At 39.9% G+C, this 26627-nt stretch overlaps 1 protein-coding gene across 1 annotated transcript in view; it reads right to left on the reverse strand.

The window, feature by feature from the left end:
* Positions 1–1332: 1332 nt before the first annotated feature.
* Positions 1333–26627, reverse strand: part of LOC126297684 (protein OPI10 homolog) — a 93237-nt gene continuing 67942 nt past the window's right edge. The window contains exon 3 of the mRNA XM_049988797.1: positions 1333–7112. Within this exon, the coding sequence (XP_049844754.1) occupies positions 6685–7112 (428 nt within the window). The 3' untranslated portion in view covers positions 1333–6684. The remainder of the gene's footprint in view (positions 7113–26627) is intronic.

A 26627-nucleotide genomic window follows, 5' to 3' on the forward strand; every position in this document is an offset into this window, starting at 1 on the left:
GGCCATTAGACACAGAGCACAAAGTCAGAAAAATTGGCTCTGAGCACTATGGGACTTAACATCTATGGTCATCAGTCCCCTAGAACTTAGAACTACTTAAACCTAACTAACCTAAGGACATCACACAACACAAAATCAGATTGTAGAAGGAAATTGGCTATGTTGTTTTATAATTAATTACCCTGGCATTTACAGCAACCAAAGGAAACCTAAATCTGAATGACTAGATGGTGATTTCAGCCACCATTGTTCAGTGTTTTACCATTATGCCACTTTGCACCAATGATATGTCTGCATCATCTTCTACTAGCAAAATATAGGAAATTTTTTGTCTGATCATGTGGACTCATTTTCACCCACAGCATCCTGCACGCAACCTATATCTTCAGCAAGCCAATGCACCATGCCATTACTCTTGAACTGTCAGAATGATGTGAGTGACCTTCTACAGACATGAGGAGGATGCTCCTGTTGCACATTTGCGATGCCATTAAAAGAGAGATTTGTGCACCTCAGATCCAGCTCTGATGAATGTTTGTACATTGTGGACAGCCTTTGAGTGGTCACCAATGGGAATGGCTATCCAAAGTTTTCAGAATCAGATAGAGTCCAAGCCACAATGTGCTGCCTCCATCATCAGGCCAAAAGAGATGGTGCTAAATGCTAGTCAGTAGGTGTGTTTAGATCGACTACTCTTAAGTATGTGGTACTCAGAGCATTGAGAAGTAGTCTTATAGTGTGTTTTGAGAGATCTCAAGCATCTGGCAACAGAGTAATGTCCCAGCTCATTTTTTGCATCTGAGCCACAGTGTTTGTTTGTGAAGTGCTTGAGTCACCATGCATGACTATATCTGGAAATGATACCCTTAAATGAAACCCTTCTGACCAGCTCCATTGAGAAAAACTGGGCCATTATGAGAAATGCAGTGAGAGAGTTACAAAATAAGTGTTTAAAAAGCTTTCTCAAAGCACTTTGAGCAGCATAATACATACTAGTTTAATGAAATTTGTGCCAATTGTGGAAGCTCATTACTGAAGTGTAGTAGTCCCACACACAAGCTACTCTTCTTGACTGTTGTTAGCTTCTATTCATCCACAAGTCTCCATTTGTGTGTTTATTACATCATTACAGCAATCTTCACCCCACAACAGGATTAACTCCTTTTCTTCCTCCAATGTGCTAATTCACTTTGGATCTCATACCTGGAACCTGTCATGCAGTGTATTGTATGAATACGTATACACATTTTATTGTCAAGTTTAATCAATACCTTTATTGATTTGTTACATTATTCATGCATTACTCCATGTTTTCACTGAGCACATACACATAAAAAAATTCCATGATGACATAGTTGTAATATTTTCCAATTATAACAACTTGCCTCAATAATGATGATAAAGGAAGATTATTTATGTCTATGCAATTTCTAATACACAACTGCATCTATGACACTGCCACATACATTTTTGTGCAATGAAACAATTACAAGCACATTTCAATTACTTTTATTAATTTAAAATGAGTATTACAATGGAGGTGAAATTATATTGGGCACACTATAGCAACACAATATTTTCAGTCTTTTTGACACCTAATGACAAGAAATTAAATCTTATTGGCAAAACAAAGTTTTGAACGTTAACATTACTTGTTGTCAACAGGCACATAAACAAAATTGAAAACTTTGTTAGACGAATCCTTGTGTGTGTGTGTGTGTGTGTGTGTGTGTGTGAGAGAGAGAGAGAGAGAGAGAGAGAGAGAGAGAGAGAGAGAGAGAGTTGTTCGTTCACACTCAGCCTGAAACAGATTTGTCATGCAAAGTTTTGAGTCTTGTTTATGTGCTTGTTGATAACTCAATGACTACTATTTGGTGAGTTGTTACCTTTGCTCCTAAATTATTTACATTCTTCTACAACTTTCCATTATCAGCTTGCATAATTAGTTGCTCACAAAATGTTACATGATTAGTATGATCCCTGAAACGTCAGTGAACAGTAGTACACAAAGTGAGATCCACAGTACATGATGCATTGCCATATTTTTTAATAAAATATAAGACATGGCAAAGTTACAAAATACACTATTTTAGTGCTACACACAGAAACAAACAATTATCCACTGTGAAGAGACAGTATACATGCAAGAGTCTAAAAACCAATACATTTACCATGCTGATATGTAACTAGTCAAATTAAAAGTCTTTCTGTGTCTGCTGAATTATTTATAAACTGCAAACCACAAATCATAGTAATAGACTGGAGGGTCTGGAAGATCATACACTGTTGCTGAATGATGGTGAATGTAGAATGGCATCCCATATGCTTCCAAGACCAGAGAGCCACTGATGTTTCTATTTCAATTCCATAAATGTTTGCAAATTGGGAAACTCGAATTCCACTTTGGTTATTATCTTTTTTCAATCTATACTGCTTAAAAGCACAATTTCTCAGCAGCACACTAATTCTTTCAAAACAAATCACTTGCATTGATATGTATAACACAGGAACTATACAGGGAACAGATATTATGTAAATAGACAAAATACTGTTGTAAATAAGGAACTACTGCTGTTGCTCAATACATAGACTGTCCCTATCCCTCCTTCATATTTAGCACTTCCCTTGACTGTTTTTTGAAAAATTGCACTGTAAATCACAATACATGTTTGCAACTGTACTTGAGGGCTCTCAGATACAATCAATATAAGGAGGCATAGAAATATTCAAGAAAACTACAGTTACCAAAGTATCTTAGTAAATAAATAAAGTTGCAATCACTGACCATACAGAAACATACTCTCTGTAAAATGGTACTGACTGGAACTTTATTTCAGTATACTGTCAGTGTACTGTCTACCACCATTTAACAATTCTGTAACGGAACCCACTGAACTAAAGATTAACACACCACAGAAATACTCTTTGTCATCAAGCGTTGCTTTACCACATACTGAACGTTTACATCTCTTGCATACCTAAACTCTGTGTATTTCCTTCCATCCTTCAATTATTTTGTATATATAGTTTAGTCTACTATCAGACCATTCTACTGTACATGACTGATTCTTTGCTTCCCATGTAGTGTACAATGAACATGTGAGCCAGAATTGCTGGGTTGGTATAAGCGTATTTCTGTCTCTGGAATTATCTGAATACCATAAATACTATGAAAGGAGACACAAAGCAAACATAATAAAGATTTGACAATAGAAGAAAAGTACAAAATAACAGAAGCATTTTCCAGAAATGTATAAAATGTCTGGGCAAATTACTTTTATACGTCAACCAAATTTGTGCCACTTAGCAGTTATCTGTAATGGAATATATCAACAGGAATTTATATTCTCTCCTGAGGTTAGTGACTTTTCAAGATAATCTTCAAATTACAATTTAAATAAAGGAATAATATTTCAGGTAGTCTAGGTTAGAACCTGAAAAGTTTAATCTACTTCAATGTAGCATGTGAGATTCTCTTCCTTCATTAATTACAGATGGGCCCAAAGTTGGGGCCAAACTGAACTGAAATGCCCTGCACCACCTCTTCTCATATGTGTTTACATTACAAAGTTTCAGAAAAACTATTATTGTGAAAACAATAATGGCTGCCTACTTTTTCATGACCACCCGCTAACACAATGCACAAAATCTCTCTTTATTCCCCCCATACATGCGCACACGTCCTCTCCCCCCCCCCCCCCCTTCCCCCTGTCCTCAACATAGACACCCCACCCTCAGGCATATAATTTATGACAATGCAACAGCTGGTTTACAACTTACTCACCAATTACACTCACTTTATTTACTCACTACTTAATGACTGCAAATTAAAAAAAAAAGGGTAGTATAAGGAGCTGGGATTAGGTCACTGTCCATAAAATTTGCCTTCTGCTACTATAGCTGTGCAAATCTCTTCAAAATATGATATTTCAATTTTTTTAAAGTAAGTGTTTTTATGTTGTTTAATAAGCTTTGGACTAAATCTACTTTCTATATCTCAGAAAAATTATGAAGGCCAGTTACTATCCAGAAAAGATTATCTTTAAACATTTAAAAAATATTTCTCTAAGAATATTATGTAGAAAGTATTTAAAATGAATTACCTCTTACCACCAATCTACTATTATTTTAACACCACATACATGTCAAGAAAGCTTTCACACACGAAGCAAGAACAAATGCCACTGTTCATTGGATCAATAAAGATTGATGTGCCATGCGATTCTATAACTGTGACTCACTTTTTATAAACATGTATCACAGACCATATATAGAAATATGGCCTACACTCCCATAATTAAATAACAGATTTCAGAAATGTTACATATAACGAGGACTTGCTGCAATCACTGTTATTAAACTTCAATTCTTGTGCAATGAGAATAAGTGAAGATATGGCCACCTGTCCCTCCACAGAAAGGTAGGCTAAAGATAGATTGCAGCTCTGGTATGTGGCTACATATATTTCCTTTGTAATGATTATCTTTGTTTCTGGTTATACTGTATTGTTATTCATGCTTTTGAGTACTTCTGACTTTTCTTAGAAACATTTTAGTTCACACCAACATAAGTCTGTCAAATTTTCACCTTAAATATAGTTAAAAGTTCCCAAACTGTCTGTTTATACAGCAATATTTAAAACATGCAAACTTGTATTCTGCAAGTACACCAGCATTACAAAGGGGGGGGGGGAGGGGGGGGGGGGGGGAAGCACAAAAATAAATTTAACTTTCTTCACTGAATACAAAAATAATAATATCCAGACAAACACTATGGATACAATAAGCTGTGAAATAACAATAATGGAAACTCAGAGCTTATAACTTACATTCTCACAGTAATTCAAACAAAACTGAGGTATTAATTTCCACACAACAGAAAACTGATTGAACATTTGTGATTTTCTGCTTCTTGGGGGAAAGGGGGGGGGGGGAGGTGGGGGTGGAAGAGCTCTATTATCAAAGTACAGTCATTTGTCGACCACAAGTTTACAGAGAACAAATGTATGTAAATTAGAATTTTACTGTAGTTATGAACTCATATAAAATTAATTCATGGGGAACATAAAGACTGAGAATAGAGCAATCAGTAATTCACACTGGATATCAATGGAATGTCACATCATGGAACACTACTACTCCTGTAAGTGGCAACTGGCTCACACAAGATGGAATGTTAAAAGTCACATCAGTTGTGTTGTGAAACCATCTGTCTTACAGAACATCAAGATTTAGCCTCAGGATTATGGAAATTCCAAGAAGGACAACACTGACTAAATGGTAATGAGAGCTGTGTACTGATGGAGAAGTTCTCACTAATATACAAATTTTTGCTTTGTGAGCAATAAAATAAAGATTATAAAGGACAAAAGTCAGTAACATAAATAAGCACGATGATAACAGGTTAATATACAAAATACTGGGACTGTACTAGATCATGCAGTCATGATATGCCATCATTCCGTTAACAGTCAAAACACTAGACAACCTTTGCTTTTACATTGAAGTTCCATCAACGGTTGATGCAATTGCTAAAATTTGCAAAAAAAAAATTATGGAAACTTTTGATGTGACATTGTACGACAGCCAGTGTGAATCAACCTTATCACTAAGCTAATCAGAAATATGAAATTTACCAGTCACAGTTTATTTTGCTAGGACTAGTCCGAGAGCCTGTGTTAGCAACTGGAGAGTATAATATCACATCAAAAAATAATTTGTACATGTCAAATTATCGGCTCTTGAAACTGTTGTTAGCACAACATTCAACATGGACTCTCATAATCAAAGACAACAATCAACAATCAACAATCAAATAGAAACAAAATATGTACACACAAAAAATAATGAATTGTATACATTGCACATTCTCAAACTACTATCGTTAAAATAAGTACATCAACTGACAAAAAAAAAACATTCTTTCAGAATTATGGATAAAATGCACAATAAAAAGTAAACTATTATTTAAATTATGTTAAAATGATAATATCACATACAATTTGTTCACTTTATATTTAGCTCTTGGCTCCGTAAGTTGTAGTTGGCAAAAGTTTGAATCTTTGGGCATGCGCTGTACATGCTTCGGGTTTTGCTAGCCGTTGTACTGTTGACAGTTGGTGGCTGCTTCTTAGAACTGTGTTTGAGCAGTCTCAAGTTGCAGTGTACATGGACTATATGACTGTTTGTTGCCTTTGCAGGCTGGCTGTAAATCCATAGTTGTTCTCAATGAAGGGGGTAAACAAAGGTGCAGTTTCTTAGGTTCAGTTACCAGCATGATGTAGAGAAGCCGCCTCTTTCTTGGTCCTTTCACTACAATATTTTTTTTGTGCTGGGCATGACTAATACCTTCTGCTCTCTGCACTTCTCTCTGATAGTGCAAAAAAAATATATGAATAAATAGTAACACACTATTTATTCAATAATGTCAGAAACTACAACACAGTATATTGCCCACATTAAAGTACCTTCCAACAATCCAATTTTATAAAACACACACTTAAATATTTCAATTTATTGTTATTTAAATTTCATACTACAGAAAAGGTGACATTTGAAGGAATTAATATAGTACCAATTCTGTCACCTCCATTTTATCCTGAAATTAAATTTATGTTTCAAATTTTGTGGCATACAAATTACATCTAAGGTCAAACAATGTAGCCAAGCCTAAAGACATGTCACTTCATCTCCAAAAATATGGATTCTGTTGCAATCGGCGTTCGAAGTTGGTATACCAAGTTTGCAAAGTAGATAAAGGCACATATGTCTCATTTAACACAGGGTTAATCTGCTGGGCTGTTACAGCAAAACTAGATGTGAAGTTTATGAAGTTCTGGATCATTTTCTGACCAAATTCCAAAAAGGACGATGCTGCCTGATTAGTGATGAGAGCCGCCTGCTGATGAACATTTGAAAGAGGTTCCACAGATATTCCAATTTGTGCACTGTGTGACATCATTTGCTGTCCAAACGCAAATGGTGTCAGTTCACTATGGGGAACAGTTTTCTTCAATCCAGATATCTTGAAAATAGCAGAAGGTTTCTCATTTGCTATATAGCCGAGTAAGTGCCATGTAGGAGGTGCATTTGGTTCTGGCCAGCTGAAATAGACTACATACAAACACCAGGTATGAGAATAGACATGGAAAAAAAAGCATCAATGCTTCAACTATAAAAGATAGGTATAATCTTTGACACAAAACCAAGCCAGCGGCCGGCCACCGGAAAGTCTAGGCCTATGTTGATCACGACATGAAACAAATAACATTGCCACAATTATAATACTGTACGTCCAACTATCTGCACAAACTGTGAAGTTCGTAGGTTATGCCAGTTCCTGTAGGAAGTCTTGTCTTCTGCTCAAGCTGTTATGCACATGTACACATGTGGTCTTCCAGTGCACTGTGTGTCATCTACATGTATTATTTTGCAGTTGAAACTGCTTGCGGCTTGAATTTTTAAAGCTCCGTTGTATGAATGCTGAAGTTCTGAGTGTAATGGTAGCACAGCAAAATATGTATTTCACTTTCTGTCACACCAGTAATAACAGTTCCATCCAATAACAGTTTTGAGAAAGATTTCTGGGCGGACTCTCTGCCTTTTAACATTTTCTGGGACTCAGTAGCGACAGCCATGGCGGCAATGTGCTCCCTTGTCTGTGTCAAAAGCATCAGCTACTTCTCGTCACTCTGAATCGCATAAAATACTTTACTGTGATTGAGTGTTGCTCTATAGAAAATGTCTACTATTTTCATTTCATGCTTGATAGCACCAGGTGCAGACGAACTGTTCAATAAGACAAGTTTGCTCAAAATTAATTTTTGTAGATAGTGATCCAATCAGGGTATATCATTATGAAGTTTAATGTCATTAGTAATGCTTCATTTTAGAACTGATTCTTCATGCAATTTTTTTGTCAGGAATTCATGTTTTCACCAAGCTACAGAGAATAACTATGGTGTAATGTGTTTTATTGTCATTTGATTTCTTACAGTAAATGTATGCGATAAACTGTGTGAATACCTTGCAGCTCATCCTCTATAGCAATGCAGGCACAATGGTCATTTTGATGTCCACGTATGGATTCATGAAGAACTTAATGCTGCTCAAAAGTGATATTTAAGGTATTCAAGTAGATTTAAGTCAACAAAGTTGCACATTTTTGAAGCAGGGATGGAAGTTGCTATTGCTGGTGTTGGCAAACATTTGCAGAGGCGCCTAATTCCTATTACATAGATTTAGCACTGTGAAACCATATTCACTTCGCAACTGTTGTCCTGACGTATGGGTCCTATATAATGAATAAAACTCAAGTTTGTATTATTGACAGTCAAGTCAGAGCACTTCATGTGAAGCAGCTAGGTATTTGCAAAGCAGACATCTGTGACTATTAACACAGCTTCCTGAGAAGAGCTTGTGAGAAGACTTAACGTGTAAAGTTCATCTTCAGATTTAGATGAAAGAATTTACTCTAGTAATTTGCAGCTGCATTAAAATAAAATGGTAAATAAGATCCTGGAACACTCTTCTGCACAGTGGGATTAGAACTGACTACTCACACCATGCTTGCATCACAAGACGTGTGGAACCACTGATCTAATGAGATCCTGCCAACAGCAGCTCTTTTTCATTGTGGTATTAGTCATTTTGCCTCACAATGCAATGTTATAGATAAAAGCAGTTGTTACTTATGTGAAGTACAACATTCGTGGCATCCAAAAATTAAATTTTCTGTCTCTGTGTCTCGTATTACATGAGCATCAAGTAGCATAAGTCACTGACGTGGAAAGGGAATGCAATGTGAATTTGACAGAAAAACTCAAGACAACATGATGAAGTAAATGCACTATCAAGGAGCAGGGCTAAGGGGCATCTACGTAGTGAAATGCTTGTTGCGCTCATGTTGTATGGGCTCTTGGAGGGGAGGCATGAGCATGTTTTGTTTTTTATGCAGCATTATCTCCTGATACTTTCTAATGTCACCTTTAAGGCTATCTGTATTTAATTCATTCAATTAGATTTAATCTAGAATGTTCTGTCTTGCACAGAAGAGGCTGTCAACATAGGTGTTATATAATATCAGTGCAGGGATAGCAAAGCTAGTGATATTAGTTTCTGCTCATGAAGAATACAGTGTGTGAAATATTGATGTATAAAATTTTCCACTATGATCACAATATCCCAAAAATACAAATGAATGAAACACTTACTCTGATATAAATTTATGCTTCTGCAGCCACTGCTGATATCCACAAAATTGTTCAAGATTTGTGACTGCATTGTTAATATGTAAAATTCTTCCAACACCCATCTGCAACAATGGCCGAAATGTCCAAAGAATTTTTCATACTGACAATGTGATTACATACGCTGAGGAATATTATGGGCACTTACTTTGATAGGTTGCAATGGAAGCTGTTTCAATGATATCGGGCTCCTCGATATCGGGCTTTTTCCACATGTGAACCATCGAGAATCACTCCCAGACCAAATTGGGACTCATCTGTGAAAAGAAAATTGGACCACTGTTTGGCCATCCAGGAGGCATGTTGCAACTCCACTATAGAAGTTCCCTTCTCTGCATCAGAGGTACACATACAACAGGTCTCTAAAGCCCACTCTGTTGAAGCTTTCTGTACACCGTTCACCTCAGTACAACATGTCCAGTGGGCGCAGTGAGGTCAGATGCCAGTTGCTGTGCAGTACTAAGGTGGTACTGTCATGCCTTTAAAGCCAAATAACAGTCCTCTCCCTCTTATGTCCCATGTGGTTGGCTCTGCCTTGATCTTTGGGACAGTTTCGATCTCTATAAACTGTCGCCACATCCATGAAACAACAGAAGATTCACATTAAGCCATCTGGCCACATCAGCTTGCGACTGTCCTGTTTCCATTCTTCTGATGGCACTCCACTGCTTAGAGCCTGGTAGGTGTCTTCTCTGTACCATACTGCACCATCTGTGACTATGTACACAATGATTTTGGGTGTGGGACTAACTGCGAAATACTACTTCATTTGGTAAGTGTCCTGACGTCGTCATTGGCGGCAGCGGACATAAATCAGAATGCCATCTTTTGTGCAGAACATGATCATACAGACATCTGTTGACAGTTTGTATGATTACATCATGAATTAGACACTTCCATATGAATATGCCAATATTTTTCTACTATTTTTACCTATAGGAGCAATCAGATATTGGGAGAAAATTGTACCCACTTCAGAGCACTGTGCCAATTCTGCCCATGCTCAATACAGTAAACCTGCTGCTCTTCCTATTATTTTGTTTCTTTTGGTCTGAAGTGTACTGCAAATTGAAAAGTTCGTTCACCAGACGCTGTTCGCATATACTGGCAAAGCTTCCCAAGTGACCAAACAGTAAACATTATGTGTAGATGACACTTTTTGTTCTTTTGAGGTACGTACATAAATAGAGGGGCAATAAACTGTAGTTGAATTAAGTCGGACGATGCAGAGGAAGTTTTTTTCATGTAAGCAGCAAAATGCATGATGCTGGCATAAGTATAACAAATACAAAATGTTTAAAAGCAAGAACAGCTTTTCTCAAAAGAAACATGCTGACATCAGAGATAAATTTCAATGTTAAGAAGCCTTTCCTTAAAGTATTTTTCAGCCTTCCGGATGTTGTTTAATCGTGTAGGTTGCTGTCAGTATATGTAAATGATATCCCTAGCTATGCATTATCCATAACCAGAGCCACAGAAATGGGAGTAACACTCTGAGTATTATTCAGTTTTCTACTCTTTTTACATACCTAGTCACAACACATACTTCAAATTTGGAGAGCACACCCAATCATGCAGGATTCCAGCTATCATAGCTCATTCTTCTTACCACAAGCATAATCAAGACTTCGGAATGTTGTAGGCATTGTTTGGTAACTCTGGTTTCACTACAGTGATTTGCGGGTGTGGCCTGATTTATCCTATAAAATTTGCTCGACAACAATGGGAGGCCAGTGAAGCAGGCAGAATTCTGCATCAGTTTCTGCTGATTTAACACTGTGAAGATAGATAAATTCATATTACAGTGTATTACTCAACAGTCGAATTTGTAGTATGGACTCTGAAACTGCTACAGACAACTATGCATTTGTGACCAACTTTGGTTTACCATTGTTTCACCTCCTGGTTATAGTGTTACAACCGTAAATGGAAGACTAAGTTTGATACCTTTGTTCTGCTGCTATTCAAATGTGTTATTCCAATGGATAACTTAGGGTTTCTTCTTGTTTTTATTTACACAGCTAGTGTGTGTTTCACTTGTGACATCCAAATTTGAATACAATTCGTAACCCTTCAGGCAACCTCGATGCAGTACCTCATGGGAGCAGGCATAGTGGTCTGCTTTATGAACACCAAGTAACAACATGCAAAAAAAGTCATTTGAAAGGTTCGAAGGTGGATTAGGATTCCTCAGCACAACCTGGAGCACCTCCGATGTCCAACGCAGCTTTGGATGATCTGTCAGGGATAGAAGAGTTCCATGGACCACGGCCATACAACCAAGACGAATTCTCGGCAGCTGAAACAGCCAGCCATGAAAGCCTTCATTGTAGGATTCCTTTTATCATTTAGGCACCAAAGAAGAAAGGAACACAACAAAAGCATTAAATATATAGATCTCAAGGTCAAAAATGCAAGAAGAACTGCACACTAACCACATCTACTGTTTGGTTTCTGTTATAATGAATATCATTTTCAGTTTCTTCTCTTCTGAATTTTCAAATGAACTGATTGCTGTATAGCACTGAATAATTAGTTGATTGCATTTTTTTCTTGCTGCCATCCCCCAAAACATACTTGTATTTCTGCCTTCTTGTGGTACTTGTGAAATTCTATTTGGTGTTTGGCACAAGACCGCATGTACACACAGTTGATGTAGACACAGTCAAATTAGAGGTGCAAAGTGTCTGACGTTGAAACTATTTTGGAGAAATTTTATTCCTCGTGGAAGATTATGTATCTCAATATTTCGTATGCCATATGCTGCATGAGCAGAAACTAACATTACTACCTTGGCTATCCCTGTGCTGAAATTATATACCTGTGCTAACAGCCCCATTCTATGCAGGACAGCTTAAAACATGAGAAATTCTAGATTAAATTTAATTGAATGCCTTAAATATCAATAGCATGAAAAGTGATGTTAGAAAGTGTCAGGAGATAACACTGCATAAAAACAAAACATGCTCACGGTGCCTTCTCTCTGGGAACCAATACAACACAATAGTTGCTCCTACCACACTTCCACATGTGGTCCTGAGTTGTTCCACAAAGTTGACTCCACATTCCGTTAACACTTCAATGACTTATGCTGCATAATTGTCATGTAATATGAGACACAGAGACAGGGGCTCCAGGAATGCTGCACTGCACATAAGTAACAACGGTTTAATGTTGCGTTATGAGGCTCAGTGACCAGTATCACAATGAAAGGGAGCTGCTGTCGGCAGGTTTCATTAGATCAGTGGTTCTACACATGTCTTGTGATGCAAGCACAGTGTGAGTAGTCAGTTCTAATCCCATTGTGCACAAGTGCATTCTAGGATTTTATTTTCCATTTTATTTAATGCAGCTGCAAATTGCTAAAATAAATCCTTTCATCTAAATATGAAAATAAACTTTACACCTTAAGTCTCCTCAGAAGCTCTTCTCAGTAAGCTGTGTTAATGGTCACAGATGTCTGCTTTGTAAATACAAAGCTTCTTCCATTACAAATGTATGTGAAGAGCTCTGACTTGACTGTCAACAATATGAACTTGAGATTTATTCATCATGGTGGACTCATATGTCAGGGCAACAGTTGCGAAGTGAATACGGTTTCACAGTGCTAAATCTATGTAATAGGAATTAGATGCCTCTGCAAATGTTTGCCAACACCAGCAATAGCAACTTCCATCCCTGCTTCAAAAATGGGCAAATTTGTTAACTTAAATCTACTTGAATACCTTAAATATCACTTTTGATCAGCATTAAGTTCTTCATGATTCCATACATGGATGTCAAAATGACCATTGTGCCGGCTTTGCTATAGAGGACGAACTGCAAGGTATTCACCAGTTCAATGCATACATGAACTGTAAGAAATTAAATGACAGTAAAAAGCATTACACCACAGTTACTCACCAGGCCTGATGAAAGCATACAAATTCCTGACAAAAAGTTTGCATGAAGAATCACTTCTAAAAGCAAAAGAAATTAGATATAAAACATTACTAACAACATTATACAATGTAGTGAAATATTCTGATTGGATCACAAACTACAAAACTTAATTTTGAGCGATACTTATGTCTTATATATTAGTATAATACAATGTTCATCATATTGAATGGGTAGTCTGTACCTGGTACTATCAAGCATGAAATGAAAATAGTAGACACTTCAGTACAGCAACACTCAATGACAGTTAAGTATTTTACACTATTCAGAGTGACGAGGAGTAGCTGTCACTTTTTACTATACTACTGTCAACAGGCATGGTACTCCACTGCCCATTGCCATTAGGTTCTCTGCTGGCCGTGAGGAAGGGGATAGTGAGGATGTGTACAAGGATGACTCCTGTTGACAGAATAACATCATTTATTAATCAACTGCAATACATCGGTTGTTGTCCCTCTGGGCAAGGTATGCTTCTGCTCGCAATATTCTCAGCACCGTTGAAGGGGGCCAGCAGACACTTACATGTGTGCCCCTGCTGCAACTGTAGCTGCTCTGGTGTAACTGGAATCAACTGCCCTGGCAGTGGCATTACAGCCTTGCCGTGTTGTACTGCAGTGGCTGGAAACATGTGCTGTGGGCCCCCGTTGTGATTGTGGCTGGGTGGCAGTTGCACAGGTCAGTGCCCAGTCTCGGCAACCACCCTGGTGGCGGCTATCTGGTGGCAGCAGACCAGGGTCCCTGGCTCCAGTCCCAGTCATCATGTTTGTGGAGGCAATGTCTCAGGATGATGGTGACAATACATTACAACAATGCACTCCAGGCAATGACTCCAATTACATGTGGCTGCCTGCTGACAGCATCTGACGATAGCGGCAGTGACAATTACAGATGTGGTGTCACAGTGGCACCTCCTATCCATCGACCTGCATTACAACAGTGACTAGTATGATGACGGCAATGACAGCGACGACTCCGAGCTGGTGGTGGTGTTGAGTGGCACAGGCTCTCCATTACTCTACATGCCTCAAGGCAGTCGACGATGATGAGCTAGCTGCTGGACCTTAAATACGGCTTTCTGCCACTGATGTTTGTATTTCTTCCTCCCCAGTAGGTCAGTGCAATATTCTGCTGTTGCTCAGCTGGCATAACTGATGCTGAAACCTGGTGCGTGGCAGGCTGCTTCTTGTCATGTCCTCTACTTGTTGGTTATACAGTGTTCTCCTTCGCTTAACTCGACGCTCCGCTGACACACCAGTATAAACAGTACCATACCACTTAGCCGCACAACAGGATGTAACACATATACAACCTATAGCTCCAAATATTCCTTCAAATTTTAACTAACTTCATTACCGTAAAACTCCTACCTCTAACTAACTTAATTACTCTAATCATCCAACACCCTTCTACGGAAAGAATGCGTCCCAGCATTCTGCCTCTACATCTATTTACACTTGACTCTATTTACATGGTTTTGAACCCTCTAACAATACTGAACTTGTACCATATTTACACAGTTCACGTCCTTTGAAACTATATATTTTTGCTTGTCACTACCAATTACACCACAATTCTCCCTCTCATATACTATGGTTCATTATGGTCCTTGAGCACACTTCGTCTTTGCCTTCATGACTGTTTACTCATTACACTGCCTTGTCGAGAAGTGGGGCAGGGGGCTGAAGGTTGGAAGGGGTGGAATTTGGGCAACTCTTCTCTTGAACAAGAAATATATAACTCCGATCACAAGAAGGAATACATAAGACACTAATGTTGATGAACCAATGACTACCAATTGTTGCTGCTGCTGCTTACTTCTGTAGCTTTTCATGTGCTTTAAGAGATGTTCCATGGTAACATGACCATGTTGGTTGGCGATCATGTGATCCAGAGAGGTGAGCAGGTCCTCATCAATGGTATCATTAAGAAACAAAAGGTGTTCAGAGAGCAAAACTGAGGAAGGTAGGTCAGGTACATACATTAAGGAATTGACCATACTGATGGTTTTGGTTCCTGTTAACACAGCTGGTAAGTGGAAAATGGGTCCACATATCCCACAATGAGTTCCATTGAGTATAAATCCTTGACCGTGCACAACCAACCTTTGTGTCTCATCTAACTTCCCCTGCTTGTAACATGTACAAATAACGACTGTCGGCTCTGCCACGGAGTATAACCTGTGCTGTCCTACACACTGGAAGAATTTCCCCTCCTCCGGCAGTACTTCCTTAGGGCATTCTGTGATCCCCAACTGGGAATGAAACAATGCAAACTCACAACACTTCAGCACTGTAAGAACTAACTTTGAAGAGCAGATGGTAACTGGTCCAGTGCGACAGTGTAACAACTCTTACGCATGACTGTGTCTGGTGGCACTAGTAAGATCTCCTGCACCTGCACCTCAGATGTACTTCTGCAAAGACTCCCATGCTACTGGGTGTGTGTGTGTACTGCATAGCACTCCAAATAGCAGTCTCTACAAGTTAGCAGTATTTATACATTGACTTCCAGGTGAGACCCTCTCGGCTGGCCCGTAACGGTGATAGTACACAGTCAAGTACTCCTCCCTTGCTGGTTTAATAAGTCCTAAAAGCACTAGCACAGCAGTCTGGTTTTCTTTCAAACACGTCAACAATGATTCTGCTGGTAGCTTAACTGGTGTAAGGTGCACGTGTGTGGCGGGCAACAGTGCTTCCTGCAACCCCGCAGTTTCAATATGAGTATCCGTCAAGCTGTCACCAAGATTGCATAGTAATGTGGTAATCATTAATTGTGCATCAGTATTGTCCAAGTAATCACCAATAACATGCAAGTTGCAATTGATGGTTTCAGCAGATGACCTAATATATGACATTAAAGCAGTGGCAACTCACAAAGCTGCCAAGTGCTGTTCAGCACACCGCTTTCCAACAAGGCGAGCTGGGTTGCGTGAAAATTCACTGCCTCCTGGTTGCTTTCTGCTTCCTTCCAAACCTCCTGTAATACTTTATTGACATTAGCAATGTCATCTGCATCAGCTGTACCAAACATTGTCTTTAGGATCCTACCACCTGCATCCAACCATCCTCTTTTCTGTCTGACCCATGGGATAAACTCTGTAGTCTGTTGTAGTTGCACCTGTAGCTCTGCAAACTCCAACTGTCCTTGTGTACTGTTATATCCTAACTGAGTACTCATCATGCTGTGCAATTTCCCAAACGTTTCTTCCAGCCTGCGAATCTCATTTTCGAGTGCCCAAATGTTGCAATTTACCCTTAATGTCCACTGGTGATCCGACACACTCATATCCACTTGCTTGGAAAACATGACACGTCCTGACACAGAACATACCTTAACTGCTTCGGGCACACCCATAGTGCAATAGGCCTAACATGATAAGACTCCATGATCCATCAGTCCTCTATGGACCGAATGTGGTCCTGGATGCTGTTTCCATCTTCTCCCGCCCCAGGGTAGGAACATGCACCCTGCGGGTAAAGGAAATCCTAATACCAGTCCCGCATTCTTGCTCTAGTTCTTAGCATATATCGATGTCTTGCCATATTATCCTGTTTCCTTCGCTTTACTTTTTCCTTTATCTGCTCCTTGTCCATTGTCTCTTACCCCCAGCTACAAAAAATGGGGGCCACACAAGGCAAACTGCCCATATCCCCCTTAAATGGCTGAATTCGGCTTACGTGGACTGTTGGAGGGTGTTTGGGTGGCTGCAATTTAATGTCAATTGGAGGTCATCTCTACTACCTGGTAAGGGCCATTATATCATGAAACAAACTTATTCATTTTCCCCTTTGGCACATATGGATCCGCCAACATAACCCACTGACCCACATGGTACTTAGGTAACACTGCTTTCACATCATGAGGCTTTGCCTGTTTCTATAAAGCTTTTGTATTCATTTTTTGTACTTGACTCCAGATAAGTTTCACTCTCCTGGTGAAATCCTTCACTGACGAGATGTCAAGTGTCGGGGCTTTGCAAACCTCAAATAGCAACGGCATCTTGTGCCCAAAAAGTACTTCATGTGGGGATAACCCTGTGCTCTGGTGAACTTCCTAATTGTATACAGCAATGACACAGGTCAACAGTACATCCCAATTCTTATGCTGGGAATTTATGTAAAACCTCACCAGTTTTGCAATTTTCCCATGGGCACATTCCGTGTGACCATTAGCTTATGGATGCAGAGCACTCATACATAATTTCTTAAAGCACAATGACATACATAGCTGCTGCATTAATTCTGACATAAAATTCGTGCCCTGATCCACGATTACGGCGTTAGGTCTCCCAAATCGAAGTACTGGCTGACTAGTGCCTGAGCCATTGTTTTGGCTTGCTGGTCTGATAAAAGCTCTCATGGAACCATAACATGAAAACTGGTCAATAACGGTTAATACGTAACAATTCTCTGCTGGTGTTCGTGCTAGGGGTCATAGGATGTCCAACCCTACCATTTGGCATGGTTTATCAACTTCCGGTAATCTGTGTAGTTTACTTTTCTGGTGATTATGTTCTGTTCTTTGAGCACATGGAACACAATTTTCCACATAATGGTCCTATGCGTCATCCACCAATAATTCCACACCATCCTTCCCTCCATTGTTCTTCGACCTGAATGTCCTGCTAAAATTCAATCATGCAATTTGCTCAACACTTCATCACGCAAGCTTTGCGGTACCACTACCCATGGCCTACTTCATGCCGTTCGATACAATACTTCATCCTCCATGCAGAACAGCTGCTGTTTAGCAAACTGCTGATAGTCCACATCAGAATTTGGTGTTGGGCTCCATTCACTTTCATCATTACTTGTGCATTCCATAGCACATATCCTATAGCTGAGTGCATGTGCATTAGCACGTGACCTTCCTGGCCAATGTACTTCTTCATAATTGAACTCACTTAACTGCATGATCCATATCGACAATCTACTGTTTGGATCTTTAAGTCCTAAAAGCCACTTAAGCACTGTGTACTCAGTTACCACTTTAAATTATCTACCATACAGGTAAAAATGGAAGTACCATTTTCCAAACATCACTGCAAGCATTTTCTTCTCTGTAGTGGAATAATTATATTCAGCATTATTGAGCTGCCTTGAAGAATACACAATAGGGTGCTCTTGTCCACCTACTTCCTGACTCAAAATAACCCCTAGCGCAAAATCGCTTGAATCACAAGAAAGAATACATGGTTTTTCAAAATCTGGATAGACCAAAACGGGACTAGATGTCAAAAGATCTTTTAACTTCTAGACTGCTGCCTCACACCCAGTCGTCCAATGAAACTTCACACCTTTCCGTAGCGAATGTGTGAGAGGTCTTGCAATTTCTGCAAATTTTGCAACCCACCTAGGGCAAAAATTTGCGAGCCCCAAAATAGATGTAATTCCTTTATCTTGGTGAGTGTTGGAAAATTTTGAACGGCATCAACTAGCTTTGGATTGGTACAAATTCCATCCTGTCCTACAATGTGAGCCAAATACTGAACTACTTGCAATACAAAATGACTTTCCCTAAACTCAATGTTAACCGTGCTGCACGCAGATGATCAAACACTTCGCAATGCTGCTCCAAATGTTCTGGAATATCCTCTGAATACCCAATTATGTCATCCAAGAACATCATGCACTGTTTTGGTTTTAATCCCTGCAACAAACTATCCAACAAATGCTAAAGGTTGGCAGCATGTTTTTAAGTCCAAAAGGTATGAGGCATGTGGCGAAACTGATAAGTGTCCAGTCGGTGTTGAGAATGCAGTTTTTGGTTGGTCCTCTGGCATCACTTCCAATTGGTGGTAACCACTACACATATCCAGTGTTGTGAAGTACTGACACTGGCCCAAGTTGACCAATATTTCTGTTATATTAGGCATTTTTGCTCACAATTACAATGACAGCATAACAGGGACTACAACCAGGTTCTACGATGCCATCTCTTAAGTTGCTGATCTATATACTCTTCCACAATTGGCTGTAAATGCCTTGGAACTCAATACGGTCATTTGTAGATGGGTGCTTCAGTCCTGTAGGAATCTGAAGCAGAAGCGGTGTTGCAGGTAATGGACCAGATATATTGAATAAGTCCACACTCTCACTCAACAGTTTTCCACTCATGCTCTATTCTGTGCTTCAAGATGTGTTACCCTAGTCCTTAGCACTGACCAGTCAACAGACCTTCCGCAAATTGTGTAATTCACTGTAAAATCATGGTCTAGTTCATCCTCATCTACCACTTCTAAATTTGCAACCAGGGTACCATGCAGCAACTTTGCTACCTCTGGGCCAAAATGATCAATACTGTCAGGCACTATCCTCATGCCATCTACCTCCCAAACATAGGACATACTATGTTGTATAAAACAACTAACTGCATCTAGTACTTCATTATCTACCAAAGGTTCAACGATACACAATGGGTTCACTGGCATGTCACTACCAACATCAATCCAGTCTACCTCTCCTGTACCTTTCAATATGTGATCCCATGAATTGACCTTGTAGGACCCTGTACGCAGTTTAACTAGTTTCAGCTGGCCATAGGGTGGACCTTGCAACAATGGAGGTATTCTGGCTGCAGAGCCTAGCTAAAACAAAGTCCCATCCAGTTCTATTGTATGCCCTTCCAGGTCAATTATGGCATGATGTGCAATCAGGAAATCGAGTCCAAGAATAATGTCATACCTACTGCTAACCACGGGAAGAACTTCTGCATCCACTTGGAACTTCAACTCTCCAGCACTGAGTGAATTTACATGCCCTCCACCTACACTACTCAAATTCCAGTGTGATGCACTCAACCTATTAGACTCAAATATTCACTTACTTGCAGCTGATACCTGAGAACTGGTATCCAGTAACATTTTAAATTATTTATCCCCACACAGACAGTCAGAAAAAAGTCTGCTGCTGCTTTCTTACATGTGCTAGCTCTTACTGTGAGCATGGCACATTGGACATCCCATCCCCTGTGCCGTTTAACTGCTGCCCGTAAGATCTAGCCCATGATTGAGACTTCTGTTGTTGCTGATTTCTGTTACAGTATTACCAATCCGAGTGACCATCTTACAATACCTGAAATGTTCCTGTTTGCACTCTCTCTGTACATGACCCTTTTGTCCACACCAAACACAATTTATGTCCGTAGTAAACACTGTCTGATGTTCATGTGACCTAGCCAATAATTTAATTCCCTCTAAGGATAATGCAATATCCATTGCTTCATTCAATTACTTAGAAAATTCCAAATGAACCTTTCTTGAAATATCCGGTTGCAGCCCCATCAAAAATGCATCAATAGCCCTATGCTCTGCTTCCCACAAAATTACCAAGTGAACCCGAACATAATCTGTGAGCTCATAGGTACCTACATTGATTTTACAAATACGGTCAATGAAACTTTCAGTCGATTTATCCTGCTTACAAAAAAACCTAGTAAATTGCTTCTGACAATATCTTGCGTGTTCTTTTTCTGATATCTCTCTATTATCCCTTCCTGAAAATCTTCAAATGTTTTAGCCTCCATCAGATTCTCATTACATGTAACATATCTCTGGCATCTCCTGTTAACATCAGTCTGGCAACACGCAATAAATGCTCCTTACTCCACCCCCCAAGTTTGGAGGCCTCCATGATACCTCAGCAGTCTTTCTGACACCAGTGTAAATATGCATGGGACTCCACTGTCCATTGTCAGATTCAAATGTGGGTTCTCTGCTGGGTGTGAGGAAGAGGGAATAACAACATCTATTGATCATCTGCAATACATTGGTTGTTGGCCCTCTGCGTGAGTTTTGTTTCCACTCATAATATTCAATATTCTCAGTGATGATGAAGGTGGCCAGTGGATGCTCACACGTGTGCCCACCACTGCGACTGTAGCTGTGTAGCATAACTGGAATCCATTGCCTCGGCAGTGGCACTATACCTTGCTGGATCATACCATTGGATCTGTTCTGATCGTGGTCGGAAGGGGAGGGGAGGGGAGGGGAGGGGAGGGGAGGGGAGGTGGAGGGGTGGGGAGGGGGAGGGGTGGGGGTCGGCGGTGGCGCCAGTGGGAACAGGTTAATGCCCTGTCTCAGTGACCATCCCCAGCAGCAGCTGGCTGGTGTTGGCGGGCCAGGGTCCCTGGCTTCAGTCCCAGTCACAGTGTTTCTGGAAGCACTGCCCCAGGACAATGACCACAACACACCCCAGGCGATGACTCCCGACTAGAGTGGCAGCATCACTCTAGCACCTCCTAGGTGATGACCTGCACTGCAACGACAGTTATGATGACAGTGACAACTCCAAACCGGTGGTGGTGCTGAGTGGTACAGGCAATGTGTCACTCCAAGGTCTCACAATGGTTGATGATGAAGGGCTGGTTGCCAGTTCTTAAATGTGGCTATCTGCTGGTAATTTTTGCAGTTTTTCCTCCCCAGTAGGTCAGTACAATATTCTGGTGTAACTGACCTGATTACCACCATCAATGCTGACACCTTGGCATGCAGTGAGCTGCTGCATGTCATGTTCTCTGCTGGCTGGTGACACAGTGTTCTCCTTTGTGTTGCTTAACTCAGTGCTGCAGCAACCCACCTGCGTCATGGTACCACACCACTGAGCTGCGCAACAGAATGTAATCTACATACAATCTCTAGTTTCCAATATTCCTCCATATTTTAACTAACTTTATTACTGTAAAACCTTACCTTTGAATAACTTAATCCCTCTAATCATTCAACCTTCTACACTAAAGAGAATGACAAGTGGTAGCTGACACTTTCGACACAGGGTGAAGGAGTGCAGTGCCATAGTTACAGTTGTGACTAGGTACCACAAATTGGGACCTGGCGAACTGTGGCACTGAAAGGCACACAATCTTTCTCAAAAATGTTATTAGATGGAACTGTTATTACCAGTGTCTCAACAGGTGGAATGCATTGTAGCTGTGCTACTATTACACTCTAGACTTCAGCATTCAGACAAGAAGCACCATAAAAATTTAGGCATTGTAGCTGTGCTACTATTACACTCTAGGCTTCAGCATTCAGACAAGAATCACTATAAAAATTTAGGCAATGAGCGGTTTCAGCCACCAGGCATCACATTCAGACAATATGAGGTTTACCGCTAGACCATGATGTACACATAGCGCAACAGCTTAAGCAGAAGAAAAGACTTCCTCCACATACTGCCATAACCTATAATGTTGCCAATTCATGTAGATAGCTAGACTTATGAGTATTATCAGCGTGGTCATATTACTTGTCCCATGTTGCAATCAGTGCGGGCTTAGACTCTGAGGTAGCTGGCTGCCAGCCAGGTTTTATGTCAAGTAGTGTACCTACTTCTTACCCACAATGCCGTGGGTGAACACTTATCAATAGCAACACACAGAACGCAAAATTGGATGACAAACATTTTACATCAAAGGTTTCTCTGTCAAAATTATTGAAAGAACATGAGAGAAAAAACAATGTGAAAAGTCTAGATATTGGGATAAGTCACTTAGATAATCAATTCAACTGAGCCAAATGACACTAATGTATTAGCAACCAATGGATGCAGAAGATAACATTAATAAATTAATAAGTAAAGGTGTAAATAGTGCTGAGGAAAATAGAAGACAGCAACTGATCAAATAATGGCCTCTATTCTTTACATAACTGAATTCCCATGTATAAAATGTCATATCCCTCACACACTCTGTTGTTCACTGATATAATTTCACAGGTACATTCAATGATATATGTGGATACTGTCTGCAAAATTCGTTGTCAATACTTAGTAGTAAAGAAGAAATAAACTAAAATGTCATGCCCAATGCTGCAATTTTACAGCACAAACAGTGAAAATGTAGTAACCGATAAAGTTTTTTCCTGTCATTTTGTAGGGGGAGGATGGGGGTGGGGTTAGTCAGAGAGAAAAAGAAAGTTTCTTTGACATTGTCTGCAAAGTTTGTTGAAAGTCATCAAGTGTTCTCCTCCTCAAATGCTGTATGAATATAGTCTGGGTAAATTACGTGGCATGAGTTACACTGTGTCAAGAGATATACAATGTTTCTACCTCTGATAATTAACTTATTGTGTTCAACCTTTAACATAAGGTTATAGCTCTTAATGAGTACATTATGACAGCATTTTAAACTTCCATGATAAGTGTATGAAATACTGAAACTCAAACTTTTGTTGCCTTTGGAAGTCATTAGATACGTGACCTGCACCACGGTCATGTCCCAGGTTACCCATTTAGTAATGTAGATAAGTAAAGAAAACCTAGAGTGCTGTCAACATGATAGACTGATCAAACGAAAATCCGGTAACAAATAAATATAACAGAAAAAACAATGGAGTAATGAAGAAGGACAGAGCTAAAAAAGAACAAGATAAAAAAATGCTATAAGTTTAAATAAAACAGAAAAGATAAAAAGGGATAAGGATGCAAAGAGAATGCTTACAAATTAAGATGTTTCAAGAAAATGCAGTATAACAGAGAACAGTAATGATGGAATTTGATGACATTCACCCAGTTCCATAGTTTTTTCCTGTTTCACACACTTCTCCTCCATCTGTAATGTACACATAACAAAAAAATCATCTTAAATACTGTGTCACAAATTTCAATACTTCCCTCAAAGAAACTACTACAAATAATCTTTTAACACTACAGTTACTTAAATTATATTCCTCTATTAATCACTTAATTTTTACAAAAAATTACATTTATTTCATCTGCTTTATGTATAAGGGCAGTCAAATGAAAACGAGAACGATGGGAAAAAAGTATACTGTTTATTACACTACTGGCCATTAAAATTGCTACACCAAGAACAAATGCAGATGATAAACAGGTATTCATTGGACAAATATATTATACTAGAACTGACATCTGATTACATGGTTCAAATGGTTCAAATGGCTCTGAGTACTATGCGACTTAACATCTGTGGTTATCAGTCGCCTAGAACTTAGAACTAATTAAACCTAACTAACCTAAGGACATCACACACATCCATGCCCGAGGCAGGATTCGAACCTGCGACCGTAGCAGTCGCGCGGTTCCGGACTGAGCGCCTAGAACCGCGAGACCACCGCGGCCGGCATCTGATTACATTTTCATGCAATTTGGGTGCACAGATCCTGAGAAATCAGTACCCAGAACAACCACCTCTGGCCGTAATAATGGCCTTGATACGCCAGGGCATTGAGTCAAACAGAGCTTGGATGGCGTGTACAGGTATAGCTGCCCATGCAGCTTCAACACCATACCACATTTCATCAAGAGTAGTGACTGGCGTATTGTGACGAGCCAGTTGCTCGGTCACCATTCACCAGACATTTTCAATTGGTGAGAGATCTGGAGAATGTGCTGGCCAGGACAGCAGCCGAACATTTTCTGTATCCAGAAAGACCCGTACAGGACCTGCAACATGTGGTCGTGCATTATCCTGCTGAAATGTACGGTTTCGCTGGGATTGAATGAAGGGTAGAGCCACGGATCGTAAAATATCTTAAAAGTAACGTTCACTGTTCAAAGTGCCGTCAATACGAACAAGATGTGACCGAGACATGTAACCAATGGCACCCCTTACCCTCACGCTGGGTGATACGCCAGTATGGCGATGACAAATACACGCTTCTAATGTGAGTTCACCGCGATATCGCCACACATGGATGCAACCATCACGATGCTCTAAACAGAACCTGGATTCATTCGAAAAAATGACATTTTGCCATTCGTGCACCCACATTCATCATTGAGTACACCATCGCAGGCACTTCTCTCTGTGATGCAGTGTCAAGGGTAACCGCAGCCATGGTCTCTGAGCTGATAGTCCATGCTGCTGCAAACGTCGTCTAACTGTTCGTGCAGATGGTTGTCGTCTTGCAAATGTCCCCATCTGTTCACTCAGGCATCAAGACGTGGCTGCACAATCGGTTACAGCCATGCGGATAAGATGTCTGTCATCTCGACTGCTAGTGATAACGAGGCCATTGGGATCCAGCACGGCACTCTGTATTACCCTCCTGAACCCATCGATTCCATATTCTGCTAACAGTCATTGGATCTTGACCAATGCGAGCAGCAATGTCGCGATACGATAAACTGCAATCGCAATAGGCTACAATCCGACCTTTATCAAAGTTGGAAATGTGATGGTAAGCATTTCTTCTCCTTACACAAGGCATCACAACAACGTTTCACCAGGCAATGCTGGTCAATTGCTGTTTGTGTATGAGAAATCGGTTTGAAAACTTTCCTCATGTCAGCATGTTGTAAGTGTCACCACCGGCGCCAACCTTGTGTGAATGCTCTGAAAAGCTAATCATTTGCATATCACAGCATCTTCTTCCTGTTGGTTAAATTTTGCATCTGTAGCACGTCATCTTCGTGGTGTAGCAATTTTAATGGCCAATAGTGTATTTCAAAAGTGATCCTCATAACTGCTAATAAATTTATCCCACTGTGAGACAAGATGATCAATGCCTTCATGGAAAATGTTTGTAGTGACCTATAGAACAATGACTGCACTCTGGTGTGTGCTTCATTATCCAAAGTTAATCAACAGCCATGAATGTCTTTCTTCAGGGCTACAAAAATACGGAAACTGCATGGGAAGAGATAGGGACAGAACGGAGGATAAGTATGGGCTTTCCAGCGAACCTCAGCAGCATAACTGAAACATCCTTGGCAACATGTGGGTGGGCTGTGAAAAGGTTCAGCACATTCCAAACAGATAACAGTAATGACAATGAAGAAAAGGACCTAGCATGACAGCTGTGATGAGACGCACGAGTTAAAGGAGTGCCACAACCGGCACTACTTTAAATTTATCCTTTCACTATCATATCTTCCTTTTTCCTGACCAATCTGCTTAGCTGTTAATCAGCAGTGTGCTACACGTCTGCAAGGAGTTCAACATAGGGGACCAGTTTCAACATTTGAACCTGCCTCATCATAATGTCTGAGATGTACGAGGTGTGATCAAAAGTAATGGGATTTTTTTAATTTCATGGGCTTTATACATCCGATTTTCAACATTTTTTCCATTTATCTTGCTGGTACAAATGTTCCTCGGGTATGTTTGCTTTTACAGCCATTTTGAATATTTAGCTTACTGTCAAAATTCAAAAAGGTTATACATGTTTTCAAGTGCTTGGCTAATTTTTTCTTTCAAAAAAGATGATCAATGAATTTGCATTAAATTTTGCTTGAAAAATGAAATAAAGTGCAGCGCAGAATTCAATATGTTGACTGTGGGTTTTGGTGAATCTACTACGAGTAAGAGAAACGTTACAAATGACATCAACATTTCAACGAGGGTAGGAAAGATGTTGAAGATGGAGAGTGCCCTGGATGCCCTAGCGTATCAATTACTGACAAAAATGAGGAAGAATTAAAGAAAATGGTTCTGGAAAGTCACTGAGTCACATCAGAGAAGTTGCTGATGATGTACAAAA

The sequence above is a fragment of the Schistocerca gregaria genome, chromosome X (assembly GCF_023897955.1).
Source record: "Schistocerca gregaria isolate iqSchGreg1 chromosome X, iqSchGreg1.2, whole genome shotgun sequence".
NCBI classification, from domain to species: domain Eukaryota; kingdom Metazoa; phylum Arthropoda; class Insecta; order Orthoptera; family Acrididae; genus Schistocerca; species Schistocerca gregaria.